This window comes from Diorhabda carinulata, chromosome X (genome assembly GCF_026250575.1).
Source record: "Diorhabda carinulata isolate Delta chromosome X, icDioCari1.1, whole genome shotgun sequence".
In the NCBI taxonomy this organism is placed as follows: domain Eukaryota; kingdom Metazoa; phylum Arthropoda; class Insecta; order Coleoptera; family Chrysomelidae; genus Diorhabda; species Diorhabda carinulata.
The window spans coordinates 35,988,183-36,010,279 of record NC_079472.1 but is presented as its reverse complement, the minus strand read 5'-3'; the positions used below and the strand labels follow the sequence as shown (position 1 = coordinate 36,010,279).

Sequence of the window (22,097 nt, the reverse complement as noted above, 5' to 3'; positions counted from 1 at the left end):
ACTTGGCCAGTTATAACTCGCCTGTTATGTCCGAATACCCTCAAAACTATTTTTAGTAAGAAAAAAATAATAAAAAATTCGAATTCAATATTTATAGTTAAGACGGAACAACGTCTGTCGAGTTCTGCTAGTTATCTAGAATTCTAAAATTCGTCAAGAAAAAACAGTTCATTGAATTTTGTGGTTTTTATGGAGTAAGTTGATGAGGTACTTCCAAAATACACGCTGGTTTTCTGAGTTATGAAGCTAGGCAAGGCATAATAGTATACGCATAGGCGTAATAGTAAGTAGGTTTCAGCTGCTTGTTCTGTTTATTGTTGTTTCTCTATTCAGCGTAATTCAGTTTTTAATAATGAATAGCGAGGAATTGATTTAATAAATTCATCCTAAATTTCCAATATAAACTATTTTGGTTGGTAAGTGAATGCGAAAAAATTGTTTGTACACTCTGTACTTTTCAAATTCTTCATAGATAGTGACTTCATTAAGGAATATTTTTAACATACCAATCGGCCAGTTATATAGCTATTTCCAGTATATAAGAAATTAATCCATTGATACCCCTCTCCAGTTCTACGCTTTTTCAAATGGGAGAATACGAGATCCGTTTTTTTTTCAACCTCCAATCACTCCGCCATTGTTGACATCAGGCGTCAGTTGGCGTTGTGCTACAGCCACATAAACATTATTGATGCTCCAGCCAAGTGTGAATTGCGAAATGTGATTCGTTTTCTACAGGCTAAAGGCGATAGTGGTGCAGAAATATATAGGAGAATGAGTCGTATGTAAGGGGAAAACTTCATGTGTGATGGTGTCGAAAGTTTAAAGATGGCTGTAATGATGTGCATGATGAAGGGGGCCAAACACGCAAATCTGTGGTTTCAGATGATCTGTTTCAACGAGTTGTTGTAATTTCTTAAAAGAAACCACAGATTCACCATTACTGCTTTGTCTACGGAATTTCCAGAAGTTTCAAGGTCTGTTTTGTATTCTATTGTTAATAAACGGTTAGGCTACATTGGCTATAATTCAAAAGGAGCGTCTGTTATGATAAAGGGCTTGCATATTGGTCACATATAACCTGCCGCTTGCAGCCAGTCCGCGCGGCGCTAAGAATCTCTTTCTATCTGCTTTCACCTGCTTGCACCTTAAACATAATCATACTCGTATCTATCATGAGGCGATTGAAAAGTTTTGTATTTCAAGTGATAATTAGTGTGGAAGATGTTGTTTCAAAAAAAAAAACACATGGCACATAAGCTTCGTTATTATTTGCAGTTAAAATTAGTTCTCGAGGTGTACGTAATGTAATATCAAATGTAATGTGGTTATAAAAGTTTAATAAATTTCTTTTATATTTTGCGAATAGCATCTGTAGAAAATACGTTAACGTAAATCAGGACTGTCGAAAAGTTGCTTCTTAATTCGCAGAAGAATTGATATATGCCACTGATCAAGTCGAGAAACGGAATCATACTCTTTTATTGCAACGCTAAATCCTTCTTCATTTTCTTCTTCAATGTGACGAATAAGAGTTGTTAAAAATTTATATTCTCGAGATTCATTAAAGGAAGGATATTTTTTCACATAACTTTCTAACGCTTGTTGTGTATTAAATACATCGATACACAAATGACAAAGCGCAGCTTTAAACAGAGATTCTTTTGCACTGTATTGTAATAAAGCATTTCCTAGTGCTAAATAAGCTACTTCTTGGTATACTTGTACAGCCTTTTCGTAATTTCCAAAATGTGCCGCGTATTGTGCTACTTTCAAAAGACATTTATTGGCCGAAGAATTATTATCTTCTCCTCTATAGTAATCAGCAGCTTGCTCGTAATACTGCATGGCGAGTTTAAGATCGACGATCTCACGCTCATACAATTCTGCAATTGTATGATAGTGTTTGGCTGCTATAGCAAAACGTCCCATCTCTGTATATATCTCTATAGCTTTTATGAAACAATTAATAGCGTCTAGAACATCATTTTTTTTATAGCAGTTCGCAGCATCAACATAACCTATAGCGGCATCGTATCGGTCTCCGTTTTTAGCAGACAACTTCGCTACTTCGACAAAAGCTTTACCAGCAGCACTCCAGTTTTTCGCCATTTTGAACAGAATTGCAGCTGTTCGGTAACATTCTAATGCTTCATCTTTCTTTTTAGAATTACCGAAAAGGTAACTGAACAATCCTCTTGAAGTCACTTTCTTTTCGGCTTCGGCGATCAATTCTTCAGCTTTTTTTGTGTTTGAAGACATAATCTGTTGATTTCGCAATATTTCTACTAATTTACATTTAAATTATTTATACTTTTCGAAGTTAGATTATTCAAGAATGATTATGAATTGAAAGTTCAGCAACATTTCAGTAATTAAGTTGTAATGACACGACTTTTGACAGTATCTTAAATCAGATTTGAAGTGACATATGATAAAGACAGTTCAGAATATCTGTTTAAAAGTCATCCAGCAACGTCGCTTTTATCAGAAAGTTGATTTTACGTTGATATACCATTTATTTTGTGAAAACTGTTCTTTTGAAATGAAATTAATTGATTTGAGTTCTATTCAGACAAACAATTTTATTGAGGTTAGTTTAGTGCCTAAATCGGCCATTAGTTGTTGTCAGAGTTACCCCAGGAGCCTGATTTGTTTAATTATATTCACATCGACAGAGTACGGACTCTTTTCTCCTATAAAATTTCATATATTTCATGTTTAAATTTGGGGTAAAACGAAAAGCCATCGAAATTTGGTACTTACTGTGGAATTATTAAAATGTGTAAAAAAGAGTGATGACAATAAAAAATTCACAAGTCCACAAAAGTTAATGAGGCAACTCTGTGGAAATGGTTGGTAGTCGATTCTTTATTCACATCTCTTGGTGATTCACAGCAGTCTGGATATGCAAAGGGAATTATCTAATCACTACAAAGAATTATATAGTAGTTCTCTTATGCTAGCACTCCAATGTTTGCGTGAAACTGTTCTCGAATTAAAAATTCAGGATTCTCTCTTGAATATATTCACCATTTTAAAGAAAATTGAGATCAACTTTTCGAGCTTACCACCACAATAGTCATTGATTGCAGCTTTTTGATAGAGGATTATAGTGCTACGGAAAGTGATGTTTTTGGTGGATTAATCGGCAAAGCATTTTTGGAAGTGGTTTTATTTGGACAAGCCGTTAATATTTTTCGATCCTATAGAGGTTGGATCTAAAAGTAGATTGTGCACCAGGGACGACAAAGATGAAAGAGTTTTCTATAAACTAATGAAATTGCCAACCTGCCAACTATTTCGAAACCTTCAATTCAATCTTATCGTCATCAACTTCTCAACAATACTTGACAACTATGTTTATATCTTCAATCTTTTCCGTATCACTAGTGATAATGAAGCCACTTTCTAAAGGAGAAATGAAGAGGAAAAACTGAAGAAAAATGTTCATTCATACTTAACAAAAGTCATCTAGAACATTAACTGGCGAGCAAATGAAGCTATAACAAAAAAACTCACAGCAGTAGATTATTTTAAAAACCACCATATTTTATAAGGGTACAAAGTTTTTTAAGATTTGAGGTTTTAAAATAGAATCTACAGAATTAGAAAGTAAATGAAAAGCTGAAAGAAAAATATAATATGATTAAAATAGAAAATCAAAATAATATTCTTACCATCAAGAACACTGTTGACACTAACACACTAACTGCTGGTTTTGAGCTAACTGGGGAGCTGTGTGAGCAGTGTGAACTATATAATTGGCGTCCCTTGTGTTCAGATAGTTTGGACGTTTCTCTATTTCGATAGCTTCTCGAATAATCCTGGACTGGAAGGAGTGAAGTAGGGCGTTAGTTGTGGTTCTATTGAAATCGATTGTATGTCCGGTATGGATATGATGCTGGGCAAGGGTGGATGAACTGTCTGACTGAATTAGTAACCAACAACAAGTGTTCGTTGGCTCTAACGGAAGTACGTCGATTTGCCAATATAGGAACGTGGGCAATCCAAGCAGAGGATTTCAAACACTCTATGTTGTTCATTGGATACTTTATCTGATTAGATGGGATTGTTTCTGATTGGATTCGAAAGTTGTGCGAATACAAGGAAAAAAAAAAAAGAAAAACAAAATGACAGCGTCCGAGAAATTAAATATTGAATAGTTTACAACAAAGAGAAATCAAGGTAAGGAACAATGTCAAATGTATATATAAAACAACAAGGAACCAGGGAGGAAAAATAAGGACCAATTGGAGGATTGCACGACTAAAGAAAGATTAAGACGTGGGGGAGTACTGAGTCCGGCGCTAATCATAAAGTGAAAACAAAAGTGAAACATATACAAGTAGAATACAGAAATATGGAAATAGTTGAAAACTGGACGATTTAGTATTGTTCGCTAATAATGAAGGGGAATTAAAACAAAACAGAAACATGAATTAAAATTAACGAACATAAATGCAATTGGAATGAGTGAAGAGTTTCAAATATTCAGGTGTAGATATACAACGCGATAAAAATCTAAAAGAAGTGAATAGAAGAATAGGCGTGGCAATTAAACTTTATTGTGCGTTAAACAGAAATTATCTGGAGAGAAGAGAAATAACAAGAGAATATTTAAAATGAACGTGTATAAATCGACCATTTTCTGAACATGTTAATAACCTGGGTACTCACAAACTCAAAAGCAAAATTAGCAGAAATAAAGTACTTAAACAGAGTCAGATGAGTCACCAGAAAAGGTCGAATAAGAAACGAAGCGATTAGAGAGGACTTGAGAAAACACAATTGTCGAAATTTGTGAAGGAAAATGATAGAAATAGAAAATAGTGGCGGAAATTTCGGCATGAATAAAAAGACACCCTCAGCGGTACATATATATATATATATATATATATATATATATATATATATATATATATATATATATATATATAGTCGAAGATGACTGACAATTATATTGTACCTTGATAAGTTCTGTAGCTAATTTTCAACGCAAAACTCAACCGTAACAAAATCATTTTTGTAAATAATCTCACTTCCCTTGGATTTATTCTTTCATGTAAGAGAAAATCCGACTACGATTTATCCTCTACTTTTATATATTTTCATATTTTTTATTAAAAAATGAGCACAAATGTTTTCGTCGTTTGAAAGAGATTTTCTCACATCACGACACTAATTTTTCTCAACTCAAATTCATTCTATAAATAACACGTTCAGAATTTTCCTTAAAAATGTATGACAACACTTCTTTACGAAGAGGTCACATAGAGACGTCTTTTGAATAAGAGATTCACTCTCCGTATACGAAAAATGCGTCAAGCAATAAGTATGAGTGGAATAAAAGGCTTCTATTATAGAATTTATTCGGTTTTCACTCAACTTGCGAATTATAATGAAAATTTTTTGTCAGATTATCATTCTTTAATATAATGTAAGAAAACTAAATCTATGCTGAAAGTATGAAAATTTTTTCTAGCCCTTTTATGGGCTACATTAATAATACTACGACGAATAAACAATAAAAGCATGAGCTAAAATGATATTAGACACAAATCGAATGGAAAAAAGGTGGATAATATTGATGAATAGGTAGTGAACTGGTTGAGTAAATGAAACGAACAGTCGAATAATACATGATGAATAACCAATACGAAGTAGCAGATTGATTGATAACCTTATTGTCAATGAAAACCAGATATATTATATTCAAAAGAAGTTGTGTCGTTTTTCAAATCAACCACCCCAATAAACTCGGCTACTACCCAAATCCGTAGGTAGCAACAGGATCTGACCTGTAGCAAACTGACTGACTTTAATGCAACAAAGACCCAGGCTGCTATTTTTACAATTAAAACGGGTACTGCAGCTCAGGATTTCTTCCTGTCTGGACATAAAATATCATCATCACTACAAATTCGCTTATTGTGTATTGAGATTGGAAGCAATATGTCCTGACATACTCACGTGGTCGATTTAACCAAGGCAGCACAAAAGCTTGAAGCCCTCATTAAAACCAAAAAACTATATAGTCCGCAAAAGTTTTAATTCTCTATAATGTCCAGATTACTCTACCTTTAGAATATTGTTCGCATATTTGAAGCCATTCCCTGAAGATGTTCGATTCAATACTGAATAGAGTAATTTGACTTATAGGCGATCTAGATTTGACCAGAATTTTGGACAGATTAGTGCATAGAATTCACCGAGCTGAATCTATTTTACCGATACTACCACGGTAAATAATTCCGTATATAGCAATATTTGCAAGACCTACTCGACAGGCAGACGCGGATCATGAACATTGACTTCGCCGGCAGACGCCCAAAAATTCAATTTATCGGGACGGAGAAGTGCAAGCCTATGGAAGGGTTTACCCTCTTAAGTTTTGTTAACATGCACTAAAAATATTGTTCTCAAATAAGAAAACAAATGACTATTACATAGATCAGAAAAATTTGCTTTGCGTTTGTTCTTCCTTAGATATATACCGCTTGTTCTTTGGATGCATTTTCATTTGAATTGTTTTTTTTTAGAAATTTAACGATGAATCACGTATATATATATATTTTTGAAGAATTGTTGAGAAGCTTACACTGCTGTTTACTTTGGAAGTCCGGGCCGTACAGGGAATGAGGCATAACAGTCCACCCAAATTTCTTTAGGGAGCCCCTGTGTTGAACGGGAGACGTAGGGTAGAGCGTTGTCGTGAAGAAGCACTATTCACTCCGTCAGTTGTTCTCTCCGGCGATTCTGGATTTCACGCTTGAGTTTGGTCAATGTTTCACATTATATGTTTGAGTGTATTATCATTGTGTCATATGGAAGCTTCAGGAATGCGTTCAACAAGTTTACGAACAGTGATCCTCCAATCTTTTAGCAGCCCACTGTTGATCTTCTAGATAATAGCATCCGAAACCAGCGATTATACACCCCTTTTTTCATCCTAAACTTCCGTGCGACCGTTAGCAAAAGGCCTGCACTGTATCACCGAAGTGGACTTTCACTGTGATCTGACCTGTAGACCTCTACAGTGGCATCTTGCAGCCGTACATCAAGTCCACGGAAATGTCTTTATACTACCGAACAGGATCTTCACCAGCATATAAGCACAAGGTTCTCTCGCTGTGCCTTTACCAAACTTGAAGACAAACAACAGTATCACAGTGGAACATCGTCACAATTCCCGCTGGAACAGTTTTCTATATCAAATCTTTGTAACTCGTTCAGGGGTCATTCATTGTCTTATCGTTGTCGTTATTCCTAGAATGTCATCGTGCGTGAGCTTAAAATCACCTTAATATCCGTTTAAAGTAATCAATACTATCTAGAATATCTTAAATAGGGACATCTTACATCTTCATTTGTATCTTTAGTTCCAACTTTTGGTTTTCCAGGTTCTCCATTGAAAATTAATTGAATTTCTCGGTGGATATCCTCCAGTTTTCTTGAAAATATACTTAAGATCTGTTCGCTGCTTTTATAGCCTCCGAGATCCTTGAATGTTCTTCAGAGTACTTCCAGACTATTCGACAGCTGGTTATTCAGATGGGTGAAGAGTTAGTTACAAAGTAAAGAAGAATAAGCTATTTCTCGAATATTGAAAAATAATTATATAAAAAACTAAAAAAATTCATTACAACCTTCTATTTTCTAACAGTGACGATTGACAAAATCAAATATCATCAGTTGGCTATCAAATATATCAACTTATCGATCACCTATTAGAGCTTTATAAAACTGCAAACGTTATGGAGAGTGAAAGGTGTGTACAAAAATAAAAACGTAAAAATATTACAACGTGATTGAGAGGATTGTCATAAAATGATCTACCCGCCGAATCATATTTCATCAGTTATTCTCTTCTAAATCCGTTATTTATTTCCAGGTCCTGTCCAGACAGCGTGAGCATGTTAACTGAATCGGGACTTCTTTTTTTGAAAATAGGTCAGAACGAATTTTCTTTTGAAAGATTAAGTTCAGCTTTGGCATTGGAGCCAACTCATACGAAAGCCTTGTTGGCGATAGGATGTATTATACAGGTATTCTGAAATTTTCTAGTTAGAATTTTCCGACTAAAAGTATCTCCTAATCCTTACGGAACTGGTTTTTAAACGTTTATAAATATTCTGAGAGAATTAACGGACCGTTGTCATTTGGAACGGATACATATTTTCCGGTATTTTACTTATTAAACTAATTTTGAATTTACGAGATTGACGACGAAATGAGAGTTTGATTACAATTTGAAGGATGAATTATGAATGAAAGTATAATTGACACAGAGTTATATAAATTTGAGTATTCAGAATATTGATTATTAAGAGATATCAACGTTGTCGTCAATATTTATTCGCAGTAGAGCAAATCGGGGATAATTGATACATTGCTTCAACATTTATTATTTTTATTTTAATCTAATCATCGTTTAAAGGATCAAATTTTTTATTGTGATAAAGATTTTGTTATTGAATGGAAAAACCTAGTTCTCCTTTGTAATGATGAAGAGGTAAACCAGTTTGGAACTGCATACGGGGCAATAGTGGCTTCTGATGGATTGTTTGTATAATCACAGAAATACTGTATTGGCTTCAAATCGTTACATTTCTGCCTTTGCTTTCAATATTGCTAAGTGCAGCATTGCCAATCGAAATAATCAACTTTATAGGAAACTCCAAAACCTTTAAAGCTTTTCTTTTCACACTCGTAACACAAAGATCCAACAATTTGGACAGTAATTCTTTCCAGTTTTTATGTACGTTTGACTCATTGGCCATAATTATGAGAAATACGATTTTCTTCAGAAATTTAAAAAAATTATTGTGGCACTAAATCAAAATTTAACAATTGTACTTGAAAATTATTTATGACTCACATAATTACTATCTACCTTAATATTGTGTGGATATTCTTTATAATTCTCATAAAGAAGAACAAGCAAGATTTTCTTCAGCTCGTAAAAATTTCCTACTCAGGAAAGTCAGGTTAATTCATGCCATGAGGGATTGATCTAAGATCTAAGATCATAGAAAGATGATTGGTGAAATAGAGGCTCCTAACTAATGACTACTCTAGCCTAAACAGCCATCACTCCACAGCAACAACTTTTTGTGATTTTTCTAAGGCTTCCGATTGTGTTAATCATGATATTTTAATTAACAAATTGCAGTACTACGATTTCAGGGTAACACCTATGGTTCAAGTCATACTTTACCAACAGAAGTCAGCTTGTTGATACAACAATGTCTTCTTACAAGCCAATAGAATGTGGAGTGCCCCAAGGATCAATACTAGGATCGTTTCTTCTGTTTCTAAACGACATCGCCTATCTAGACATCAGTGATAAAATTGCAGACGACACTCTTGGAGCAACCCTGATCTCACGGCACTCCATAGATATCTAGTGACCTAATCACCTAATCTTCTTTGTCTCAACGTTTCTAAAACTAAAGTTTTATCATATGGAAATACATCGCTGCCTTTTTTATTAATGACACCACTATTTACGTTGTTGAATCTGTAAAATTCCTAGGGCTTGAAATGGGAGTTACATATTGCCGCCTTATCTAAGGAATTAAGTTTCTCTTGTTTTGCGCTGAGATCAGTTTCCACAGAACTGAACTTACCCATCCACTTATTATGTCCTTATTGAATCGCATCTCCGATATGCCCTACCCTTCAGGGGTACGTGTGCTGCGACTCAATTTGATTCAAATAAAAGAGAGCTGCTAGATATTTCAGAAATGACGTTGTCGGCTATCCACTTAGAAACGCGGAGCACGACTTTTACCTATTTACTCCACGTTCAGAATTAGTTAAGGACTCAATATTTTACAATGCAAAAAATGCACAATCACTTGCTAATTGGATTAAAATGGATATCATCTTTTCCCGAATTCCGCAATAATTTCAGTGCGTATTTACTGGAAACTAACGACTTCCATTCTAATAATAATATTCAATTCTGGACATGCTGCATACTGGTTTAATTTTTGCTATGGACTTATATACTAATTATTACATATCACTATTACCTATAATGTTATTACTTATTGTGATTTTCTTCTTTATGTTGAAATTTTGTTTTATTTGTATCTTTATTTCGTTATTTTTATGTTTGTTTTCCAATTTTTACAAGCTTTTGTTGTTATTGTAACAATTTTCTGACAATGAAGCATTTCTCTTTCTCTCTCTTGATTGAAAGTATAGCTTGCATTCATCTGGTACCCATTGAAATAGTGGCATGAAATATCTGGTACCACTGACTTTCTTAATTTTCATTGGAATACGAGAAATGGCCGGCAGCATAGAAATGAGTAGTTTTGTCGTGAAGGTCGAGAGTAACACAATATAATCGTCTTCTTAAGCTTTATTGTCATCAGAAAATATTAATTTTTCAATTTAATGGACAAAGTGACACAATTTACTTCATACTAAATTAAATTATGCCTGTCTATTGATTCTATGGTGAATTGCCACAGAATAATGAAGTCTTTCAAGCAGAAATACATTTGTTAATTTCCGGCACTTATTTGATGTATTTGCCATTTTTAATTTCGAATGTAGCTGATTGAATAATACTTTGACATTGAAATGATAGAATTGAATCTACAGTTGAACTTACACAGTTTGTTGATGTCAAAAACATTTCTTCGTTAACACTTCTTGAAATGTAGAGTGATTCTCTAGTTTTTGTAAAATATGAAAAATCAAGGAAGGCAGAAGACGAGGAAGGATGCAGTAGCAGCAGACTTTATTCCTGCAATGGGACGCAGAAGCACAAAATCTTATGAAGTGGAGGGAGATAGTATGCTCATTCTCTACTGAAACATTTAACACCATATCATCACCGATCTAAAAAATGTCACTCAGAACATAGATATATTAGAAGAAAAATCGAGGTTCTTCGTACGAGGATATATTGAACAATTTTTAGCGTACTATAGAACCGAAAAAAATTTCAATGTCAAAATATTTTATTACTTAACATATTCTCCTCTTAATTGGATGCATTTATTACAGCGAACCTGCAACGTCTCTAGACCTAAAAAAAATATTTCTTCTTACTCTGCAAACCAGACCTCCACAGCTTATATTACCTCTCCTGGTGGGAAGAAAATTTACGACCTTTTAAACTTTTTTTCAGTTGAGGAAAGAGATAATTCAAACCTTAAGTCACGAATTTTTTGCATGGCAACATGAGATTTGTGTGCAGGGGCGTTGTCCTGCAAAGCCAAAACACCTTTGGATAGCTTTCCGCGTCTTTTCTCTTCAATTTTTTTCCGTAGAGTGTTTAGTAATGTCGAATAGTAATCTCCAGTTATTGTTCTACCCTTATCCGAAAAATCAATCATGATTACTTCATGGCAATCCCAAAAAACTGAAGCAAGAACTTTTCTAGCAGATTTTTGGACACGAAACTTCTTAGGTCTTGGAGAACCAGAGTACCGCCATTTCATCGATTGTTGCTTCGTTTCCGGATCGCAGAAATGTACCCAAGTCTCATCTATAGTAACAATTCGGTTTAAGAAGTCTACATCGTTTTCAAATCGAGCACAGATCGAACGCGATGCTTCTACCCTTGCCCACTTTTGGTCAACATTCAAACATTTGGGGATCTATTTTGCAGCAATTTTTCTCATGTTCAAATTGACGTGAACTATATAATGAACGCGATCGTATGAAATATTCAGTACTTCAGATATCCGTTTTAGCCCAATTCGATGGTCTGATAAAATCATGTCATGAACTGCATCGATATTTTCGGGGATTGGCATAGAATTTGGCCTTCCCGATCGGTCATCATCTTCAATGGGAAAGTCACCTCTTTTGAAGCTTGCAGTTCAATTTTTCACGGTCGCATACGAAGGACATTGATCACCAAGGGTATTAAGCATATCTTCGTAAATCTGCTTACCTCTCAACCCTTTTAAATACAGGCACTTGATGATGGCTCGATACTCCAATTTTTCGATTTTCAGAATTTCGGTGAACATCTTTTTTCTTCTAATTCATTGCGTAACTCTGGTTTACAATTTTGACGTCAAACTTTACACTGACACTTCTAATAAGTTATTGTTCGTTTCTATAGTAACGCAATATTTTGTTTATGTACGGAACTGGTCTAGGCTAACTAGATATCAATACATTCTCGTAATTTTAGCAAACCACCTTTTCGAAACTGATAATTTTATTCCATAATTTGGCCGTTCACTGTAAGCATGAAAAGGAAGTTTCCAAATTATATGTCATCTGTATTTGATGCAAAGTCTTTGTTTTCAGAAATACAACATTAGTCACTTATATATGAGTTTTATTCATCATTTTTTTAGAAACACGAGGACTACGACGTGGCATTGTCAAAATACAAAATGGCCATCCATTATCAACCGGATTCTATTGTGCTCTGGAACAATATCGGCGTTTGTTTTTATGCCAAACAAAAATATGTCGCGGTAAGTTATAAAGTAAACTTGGATGTAAAAACATTGTACGAATAATAGTAGGTATATATAAGGTTTTTGTATCGAATGTAATTTTTCGTACGCTCTTAATTTTTTAATTTTTGTGCCTTTCAAGTTTCCTCTAATTAGTTTTTCCATTCAATTGTGTTATTGGGTAGAGTACTCGAAACTAACAAGTGTGTGTTATAACGACTGTCCTGGATTGTTATCAAAATAATGATATTCACTCTCCTGTCATAATCGAAATACATAATTATATTGAAGATAGAAAGTGAAATCGTTTTATAGAAAGAGAGAAAAAAAGCATCAGATTTACTATTTTCTACCTCTCTTTACTCGCTTCTTTTTGGTATTTGGTATACTGAAGTGTTTTCTCTCTTTATAAGAAGTTCAAACTCTATTGAAAAAGCTCCCGTACCTTATTATAGTGCGGGGAAAATATAATAAGAAGGATATTAAAATCCAGAACATTGAGAACCATAAGTAGAGGAAGACCTGGTTGGACGCAATCAACAAACCTACTGAGAAAAGAGTAAAGGAACTACACGTCTTACATCCTTAAGAATAGAAAGACATACGGATGTAACTGACAATTAATGTCGTAAGATTCAGTTACAATAATTTTATCGATTGGTTGTATCAAAATATTATTTTTGTCCTACACAGTTTTGTTATATTCCATTCTTCTAAATTGGGTTTCTACCTATCTCCGGCATGTATATTTTCCATCTTAGAATTGGTTTTCCTCTACGTTTTCTCCCTGAAAGCTCCCTCGCAGTGCTCTGTTATCTATTTTCCGTATTATTAACAATTTACTTTCTTATAGCAAAATCAGTCGACCCATTGGTATAAAAAAGTTGAGGTAAGGTGCTGTTCCAATTGGACCTTCTTTAATAAAATATAAACATTTGGAATGACTTCTACCTAAATCAATGGTTGATTGCCTTGGTTCTTCTTAGTAGTTGAATGTTTTTGGTGCCAATCTTCCATATCTCTATCACACACATTATCTGTTAATTATAAAAGAATAATTTTCAGCATAAGTTTGATGTTAAGATTCACCTTGTTCTTTTAATTAGAGTTTTTAAAGTATCACTCCATTTAAATCTGTTTCAATTGCATTCTAACTAATTAACACAAGTTGTGCATCTTATCTGAGATTCCGGAACGACGGATAACCACTACATTATTCTCCACAAGGAAATTAATTCTCCTCTAAAATTGCGAACTAAAGTAGAAGATACCGCGAATGCGAATGAAAATCATAGAGAAGGGTTATTTAATTACAAAAGAGGATGGAAGTTTATTGATCATCAAACATTTAATGAATGAAATTTTTAGACTTGAACTTTTTGAAAATAATTCAATCGAAAAACTATCTGATTAAACAAAAATGATTTATTCTATATAGAATTGAAGCGATGCCATATTTTTCATTATTTCAATAATGGAACAGAAGGAAAAAGATACTAAAACGATAAAGTTCAGCTAACGATCTTTTAATTTTGAGTACCACATCAATTCAAAAGCATTGACAAATTGAATGACTCGAATGTCCTTTTTGCGCATATCTCATCCTATCGCAAAAGCAAACATTGGCATAGGGTAGATTTTATTTTTTAAAGTATTCCCTACGTGCTGTCAAAATTTCATCTATACACGTTCATGGAAATCGGAGGTGAAAACCTTGGTAGCCTGGACCAAATTTTCCATAATATTCTCTTGGAATGCACAATAGACTGCACACTGCATTTTGGAAGTTGCAACTAGGCTAAATTGTTAAAAATACACGTCTTGGACCTCTTCACTAAATGGAAAAACTTGGAATTAAAATAAAACAAAATTTCTAATCATTATTGGCAAATAGGTACTCTGAATATATGGCTATGTAATCTTTAATGTACATGGCCATTAGCCTGTAAAAACCTTTTTTTATTATTCTATACAGCTTGTCTTCATAAAAGACCAGTAACAGACCGGAAACTTATGTTAGCTAAGGTGAATTTATGGAAATTTGAGGAAAAAACCATATCCAACCTAAAGGGAATAAGTTTTGGAGTAGAAATTGGGTTTTATGACTGTCTCGTACATGAAAATAGACTATAAGAGATTACGAATACATTTTAATAAAAATAACCCCCCACTACTTATCTCTTCCAGGCAATCAGTTGCTTAAAACGAGCTTTATGGCTTGATCCGTTGAATTGGAGAGTTCTTTTTAATTTAGGCCTCTGTCATCTAGCAACCATACAGCCGGCATCAGCTTTCAATTACGCGTGCGCTGCTGTGAATCTTAGACCTGATATAGCTAACTCTTTCACCATTTTGGGAGGTTAGTAGAAATATATTTTCAGTAAATTCAATAAATTGATGTTACTTGAAATAATTTTTTATTCTAATAACAACATTGTCTGGTCAGCAGCACAAAATTCAAGTATCTTTATAGCTTTTAGGTTTCATATTGATAGTATTAAAAAAAGTCCGATTCAGCGACTGAATATTTTGTTGGCTTGGAGGTGAAAGTGCAATTTTTTCCAAATTCGCTAAAAAGTCATTGTGTGTTGATATCATCATTTCCCATAAGTATAAAAAGTCACCAAGTGAATATAACTGCTATAAATACACATCAGAGAATATGAAAATTCACTATTTAACTTTTTGAGAAACTTCATCAAAGTTAAAGTTCATCATAGTCACTTGATGAGTTTTACCATTATATGAATTGTGAAGGTTAGAGCACTTGGTACCGTAAAAAGACCGTAAAAACGAAGATTTTGAAATAAAATTCATCGAAATCGGATGATTTTCCGATTTACTAGAGCCAAAGTATAAAATTACCCAAAAAAATGAGATAACTTAACTTAAAAAATGGAATTGCGTGGAAGTTTTGAATGATTTATCATTTTCCTATTTTTAATGAAAATATCCTCGTTTTTTTGCTCTCCTGAAAAAAATTGATTTTGTTACTAAATGACTTTTAGCTCCAAACCGACGCCGACGATTTATATTTCTGTAATAAGATATTTAAATTGGTGATTTACTCAATATCTGCGATGCTCGTCAATATAATTTCAGCATTCACATTCATCCCTATAACTATGAACTCATCTTTTGAAATTTCAATTAACTTGGCATAGTGTTGTTCAATTGATTTATTAATTTTTCGATACGAGGTGCGATCAAAGAATACGATTTACAACCGACATGGACGATTCAAAATTGAAAACAAATCCTTCGACCTCAAAACCAGAATTCGAGAAAAGTTCGTTTAAACGGGCCATTGGGATACTGGAATGTTTGCTAAACTGCTTACGAAGAAAAAAACATTGAAAAATGGGCTAACGGTATTCTTTTTTGTCATCACTGCGCGCCGTGTCATAACACTGAAAGTGAAATCGTTCATAATATATGAAGAAAGATAATCATCAACTGTTTTATTGATTGGAGGAACTTTTTGTTAGCTGGAATGTAATTTCATAGAATAATGTCCACGTTAATCCTGCCTTATTGAACCTTTCTTTACAAACGAAAAAAAAATCAGTGACATATTGAATTGTATTATATATAGTATTAATAAATGAAAATTTTTTGTTATGTTAATCATTCAGTAAATCAGTAAACATAAAAAAAACATTATTCCTCACTGTTTTCTAATATAACTTAATCTAAATAAATACACATTTAAAAACGATTGTTTAGCTTGCTACGATTGACTTCCTAGTAACTAATAGTGTTTGCTGAATTCAATTTCTAGTCGTTTACTTTTAGTAAAGATATAGTCGGAGATCTGGTCGCAACTTCGACTAAGGTAATTTCATAAGGCCGAAACTTTTTCTATATGTTATTTAATATATTTAAAGTAGAAAAATCAACTTCTGGCAGGGTTAGCGCGGTTGCAACAATATTTACTGTTTTTTATTTAAAAAAATGTGTTTTCACGAATTTGGCTTCGTTGCCAGATGATTTGCTCCGTTACAAGTATCTGCAAAATGGATCGAAAACTGCTAAGACGGCTGGTACCATCTTCCAAATCTAACTACTAAAGAAAATATCTTGTAAACTATTTTGTAAAGTTAGACATTTATAATAAAATATCATTACATAGGTAATTTCATATATATTTTTCTTCAATTACATCTACTTGCAATTTTTTTTTATACTCAAAATTGTCTAATTTAAAATATACTCGAAAGCTAGATTTGTGAAGATACATTTTTTTAAATAAAGCCAGAAGCTAATTTTTCTTCTTTAAATATATTAAATAACACATAGAAAAAGTTTCAGCCTTGTTAAAGTACCTTAGTCGAAGTGGCAATCAGCTCTTAGACTAATATGTGTTCAGTAGGTGAGTCCTTGAGGTATTTACGCTGACTGTTTATGGTAGGGTTTTTCCGTTACTGTAGTTTCTTGTCCGGTTGTTTATTTTGTTAAAATGTTGTTGTAGATGCTGCTGCTGCTTAATTTTTTAGCAACAGGAAATGGTTTCAGAAGCTTTCAGCAGCTTTTACAACTTCCAATATCATCAATATCACAGTTTTCAAAATACAGAAACAGCAGCACCGTTCCGTTCATCAATTCTTTCCTAAACTTGTCTAGTCTCATCTACACACTACTCGTTGATAAGTTTAATGTCTAGCTAGTATGAATCTTTGTAGAAAGGCTAGTATAGTCCCAGAAGAAAACATATAAATTTTGTAAAACATATATTTATTTTTCTATGTAATCTCCTTTTAGCCCCATACACTTTTCCTAGCGATGTACAATATCCTTTTATAATAAGAATAGTCAAGCTACTCAAAATAGTCATTAACTGCCGACATCCCCTCTCCATTGTTGGAAAATTTTTGACCACCGAGCCATTTCTTTTTAATAGGGTAGGAGGTAGCAATTCAAGCTACGTGAGCTAGTGCATTGTCTTGATGAAACAACACTTTCTTCTTTTCCAAATGGGGCTGTTTTTGCTTGATTTCTTCGCTCAAATGTTGCAATAAGTACGCATAATACTCGTCGTTGATAGTTTTTTATTTTTCAAGATAGTCAATGAAAATTATCCCACGGGCATCCCAAAAAACCGACACCATGACCCTGCCTGCAGATGGAACGGTCTTTGCATTCTTTGTATCCGGTTTTCCCTTTTCAGTCAATTGTTTTGATTGTTCTTTTGTTTCGGGTGTAAAGTGATGAACCCACGTTTCATTGTTATGAAGCAGTGCAAAAATTCTGCTTTATTTCTCTGGAACATTGCCAAATACTCGATGGAAACATGACGTTCTTTTTTTTTCATTGTGAGCAAACGCAGCACCCATCTTGCGCACAGTTTTCTCATGTCCAAATTTTCAATTTAAAGCGATATATCTCACTTTTTGAATAGAGTACTATGTCTGCTAGCTCGCGCACTTTCAGTCGACGATCATCTAGTACCGCATTGTGGATTTTCTTCAACAATTCTGGACTCGTCACTTCATTTCTTCGACCACTGCAATGCTGGAATTCGTAGGACATACGACTTCGTTTAAACTCTGCTACCCAATATTTTACTTTTTATAACGAAGGAGCAATCTCACTGTGAGTAGATTCTAGTTCAGCTTTTACATTGGTTGGGTAAATGTCTTTCAAAAAGTATTGTAACACATAACGATTTTTCCATATTTACAAATTAACTGAAATCATTCACTATTTACAGCTGCTACACAAATACTAAACTACTTGGCATCTTCAAACTTGTATTATATAAATGGTAAACTTTTTAATACAGTGGTATTTTTCAAGGAACTACCGCTATCTCTAGGTCAGGCTAAGTACATCTAGGACCATACTCGTACATGTAACTAGACTACTTTCCTCTCTTCGCTACTTGTATAATTACTTATACAACTTACCACTTATCTTTAAAGTTCACGTTGGATGAGTATCTCTCTTGCAAGTTACTGGTAAAAACTACTAATCCATTTACTATACCAATGTAAACGTTGCTCAAGACTTGTCTGTCGAAAGTTTGGTGACTCATAACTGTTGGGGGTTGGAGGTTTCGTGCGCGGTCATATGTGTGAGAAAACTCATGTGAACAAAACTTGACTTGCGGGTCAAGGATTAAAAGGTTGTGTGATGAAATCCCCACTCAGTTAATACTGTAATTCTTACTTTTTAACTACTTATTGCATAAGAGAAAAATAGAAACGATATACTTTATTTTCCAGTTGCTCTATTGGAATTGAAAGATCCAGACAATGCTGTTAAAGCGTTTCGATTAGCATTAAGTTTGTGTCCAGATGATGTTTACATTGTTGTTAATATGGCATTATGTTGTGTGTTACTTGGTAGTGAAAAAGAGGCGATAGGTTTGATGGAAAGATATGGAAAGTTGATGGAGAATACCACAGTTTATACAAATGAGGTAAGTATGTTCTGTGTGTATATATATTTTTAAAAGGAGGCTATCACAATTGAGAGATATTTGATGAATTTAAATATTTGAAAAACGTTTAACGATGAAATTCTACTAAAAGCTTCAAAATGAACACGATAACCACGTTATGTTTTAAATTTTGAGGTTAGTCAGTTATGAACATGCGTATGAGTGAAGAAATTTTAAGGGGAAAGAGAAAAATCGGAAACAGCCGAAGGATTTAATAGTTTGTTCTTATGAAATCATTAATAATAACTCAAGTTTATATTAAAAAGGTTTTTACTCTATCACGAAGTACTCTTTAACTCATGAAATATGGCTTGCCTCACTCAAAATATACAAAGTCATATCAAGCATCAAGGATATTGAGCCTTTTACCCTGTCAATATAATTTGGAACCAAAAAATTGGAGAATGGAAAAGTCTCTTCAATGCCTAACTTACCATACTCTACGACAGAGAAAACATAGTTAGGTACACAAAACCTTATTAAATAAGGTCCGTATATCATGTAGTGTGATCAGAAGACTACAGATCGATAAATGCAGTAGTTTTAGAGCTGTAAGCTCACCAAAATGGATGGATGCTGTTGTAGGCTGTTTTATGTTAAATCAAATAGGCTTTTCTAAGTTATAGCATCCAAAGATTTTTATTAAAAATAACAAAATAAATGTGACAAAATTATCAGAAAGATTTATTTCTGTATTATATATGTTATGGACTAAGTTTTTAATAACTAACCAACCTAACCTAACTTAAACTAACATAATATAACCTAACCTGACCTAAACTAACCTAATCTAATCCAATCTGATCTATCGTAACTTAACGTAACGTAATCGAACCTAACCTAACCTAACATAATCTAACCTATCCTTACCTGACCTCACCTAATCTAACGTAATCTAACCTAACTAACGTAATCTAACCTAATCTAAATCTTTTGCTTTATGAGGTACGGCAGAAGCTTATGCAAAAGTGCGCGGGGTGCTGTGTAAAGTCGTGCACCCTCACTAAACCACCCTCCTCGTTTCACAGGGGCTAATCGGATAAAAGTCTGAATTCGTACATCAACCTCCCCCTAAAGCTGGTTTTGTCTCAACCAAAATTTCTCTGACGCTACTAATAGTTTGAAGACGTTCTCCTATCCACCAACTGGGGAAGCGTTCGGTGTGGAATCAGCAACCGACTCGTGGAATTAAGCTTAATGAAGTTCAAATAAGTATTAATCACATGGATCACATTTGAACCTATTATGTACTTTATGTATTTATAGACTCATAATAGAAACCAAGAAGGTTAGAGCTGTTGAAGCGTATCTACTTTTTCAACTTCCAGAATCATCAAAATCGCGTTTATCAAAATAAAGCAACAACGGTAATGTTTCGTTCATCAATACTTTCCTAAACTTGTCTAGTCCCATCTACAAACGACTAGTTGATAAGTTCATCGCCTGGCCGGTATGAATTTTTGCGGAAATGGATGACTGTTAGACAAGTAAATAGATGGTATGACTATCATTACGTTATTTTTGAAGCATATACACAAGCTTCGAGTCACAACTCGTCTCGAGCAATGCGCGGGGAATGAATAAATGGGTTAAGATGAATTCACCCCAACGCTACTTCACGAAGATTTGGTCGATACATCTATAGTATCAAATACTGGAAAGATATTGTCATGTGGAACATCTCTAACGAATCAGCCCTCGTATATGTGAATTATAGGAGTACAATATAGTGCATTGTTTGAAAAATATCACATTTATTGGAAGAGATATTTTTAATTTTTGATATTAAAAAATTGCTCGTGTAGATTTATTCAGACTATTTAATAAAGGACTCTCCTTTATCAATTGTTGGTATTCGATTCGATTTAATTCTGTTTGTTTTCAATTTTTTAGTTGATTTATTTGGCAGATCAACTAATTGCGTATTTGAGTCTACACGATACGAACAAAGAAATATGTGATGTGTCAGTCTGTGAGGGCGATATCAAAACGCAAGCTGAATATTCAAAATTAGAGACAGAGGAATGAGAAAATGAAATACCGAATGTTTTAATCACAAATAAAATAAATTTGTGTAATTGGAATTATAATTTATTTCAGTTTCATAGACGAATCGTCAATGAAACAATTTTTTATTTTATACACACGTAATATAATCAGAGTTTATTGATTTTGGAATAAAAATATATTTGATTGCTAAAAAAAATAGTTTGTATTGCCGCTCCCATTCATTGATCGTATTGGTGTTCGGATGAACTTTAGAGATACATTTTCTCAATAAACTTCCTGAATGGTTTCTGGGAGCTAAATTTTGACCTTAATCCTTTTCTTAAGCTCATCACATATATGTTAAAATTTATGACGCTCAGGTCTGTTTCCTGGCACGCTTCATAACAATAATTCCCTTAAGCATTGGAAAGCATATGCGGTCGGATATTATCGAGGGTCCTCCTGCCACGAAATATATAACATATTGCTCAAACACCTCATGGTCAGGAATAATCCACGAACTATCCAAAATACACTAGTTCTTCAATACATTTTCTTGTAAATAGTTCTTTCTGTCTTCATTAAAATTGATTTTACACCAATTTGAAAACGGTACTATCCTCCATTCTTTAACTGCCAAATCAAGTTGTGCACTCTCTGCAAATAACCTATGTAAAGTCTACTGCACACAAAAAAATTTGAACAAAAAAATATAAAAAGTCTCGAGTCAATCCACAAGAGGATACGCCAGACACGGTAACTCCGTACTTCATAAGCAAGTACTAGTAAAGACAGAAGACAGCTTTAGAGGAGGAGATTGGAGTTTTCGATGAAGGCTAAAAAGATTTTGAGTGAGGCAGCGAAAGTACACACGCTAATTTTCCGGAATCTACCAAAGAAGTAGGGGAGAGGAAGGACTTGTTGAAATGACATGGGGTGGTACAGCTAGACACCAGTCAAGTCTACATTCCTCAATCTTGAAAGCGTCGTAAAGCGGTATTCTGCTCTAAAGTTGTTCAATTTCTTCTTTAACCCGATCATCTGTTGAAGCTTCCTGTCTTTAAGTGTGTGTGAAAGAAAATGGCTTGGAAACAAGTCCATCTGCAACAGAATTTTTCAATGATACTACTTAAATATTAATTTGAATACCCTTGATAAAATTTATTAATAAATCTAAAGTTTGTCTGTTATCTATGCTTAAAAGGTGTGTGAGGTTTAGAGGT

At 33.8% G+C, this 22,097-nt stretch overlaps 2 protein-coding genes across 3 annotated transcripts in view; one reads left to right on the top strand and one right to left on the bottom strand.

The window, feature by feature from the left end:
• Positions 1-22,097, top strand: part of LOC130902136 (Bardet-Biedl syndrome 4 protein) — a 61,426-nt gene that overhangs the window by 17,412 nt on the left and 21,917 nt on the right. Inside the window, exons 6-10 of one of the 2 annotated variants that reach the window (XM_057813997.1) lie at positions 7,895-8,048; positions 12,339-12,461; positions 14,631-14,802; positions 18,668-18,864; positions 20,779-20,969. In XM_057813997.1, coding sequence (XP_057669980.1) covers positions 7,895-8,048; positions 12,339-12,461; positions 14,631-14,802; positions 18,668-18,864; positions 20,779-20,913 — 781 coding nt within the window. In that variant the 3' untranslated portion in view covers positions 20,914-20,969. Of the gene's footprint in view, positions 1-7,894; positions 8,049-12,338; positions 12,462-14,630; positions 14,803-18,667; positions 18,865-20,778; positions 20,970-22,097 lie in introns of those variants that run through there. The other variant, XM_057813998.1, reaches the window with a different exon arrangement.
• On the bottom strand, positions 1,324-2,465 carry LOC130902140 (alpha-soluble NSF attachment protein-like). Its single transcript, XM_057814006.1, has one exon. It carries the CDS (start codon positions 2,260-2,262, stop codon positions 1,387-1,389), a length of 876 nt encoding a protein of 291 aa, XP_057669989.1. The 5' UTR covers positions 2,263-2,465; the 3' UTR covers positions 1,324-1,386.

Coding starts and splice junctions, on each gene's coding strand:
- LOC130902140 (XM_057814006.1), bottom strand. CDS start 2,262: ATGTCTTCAAACACAAAAAAAGCTGAAGAATTGATCGCCGAAGCCGAA.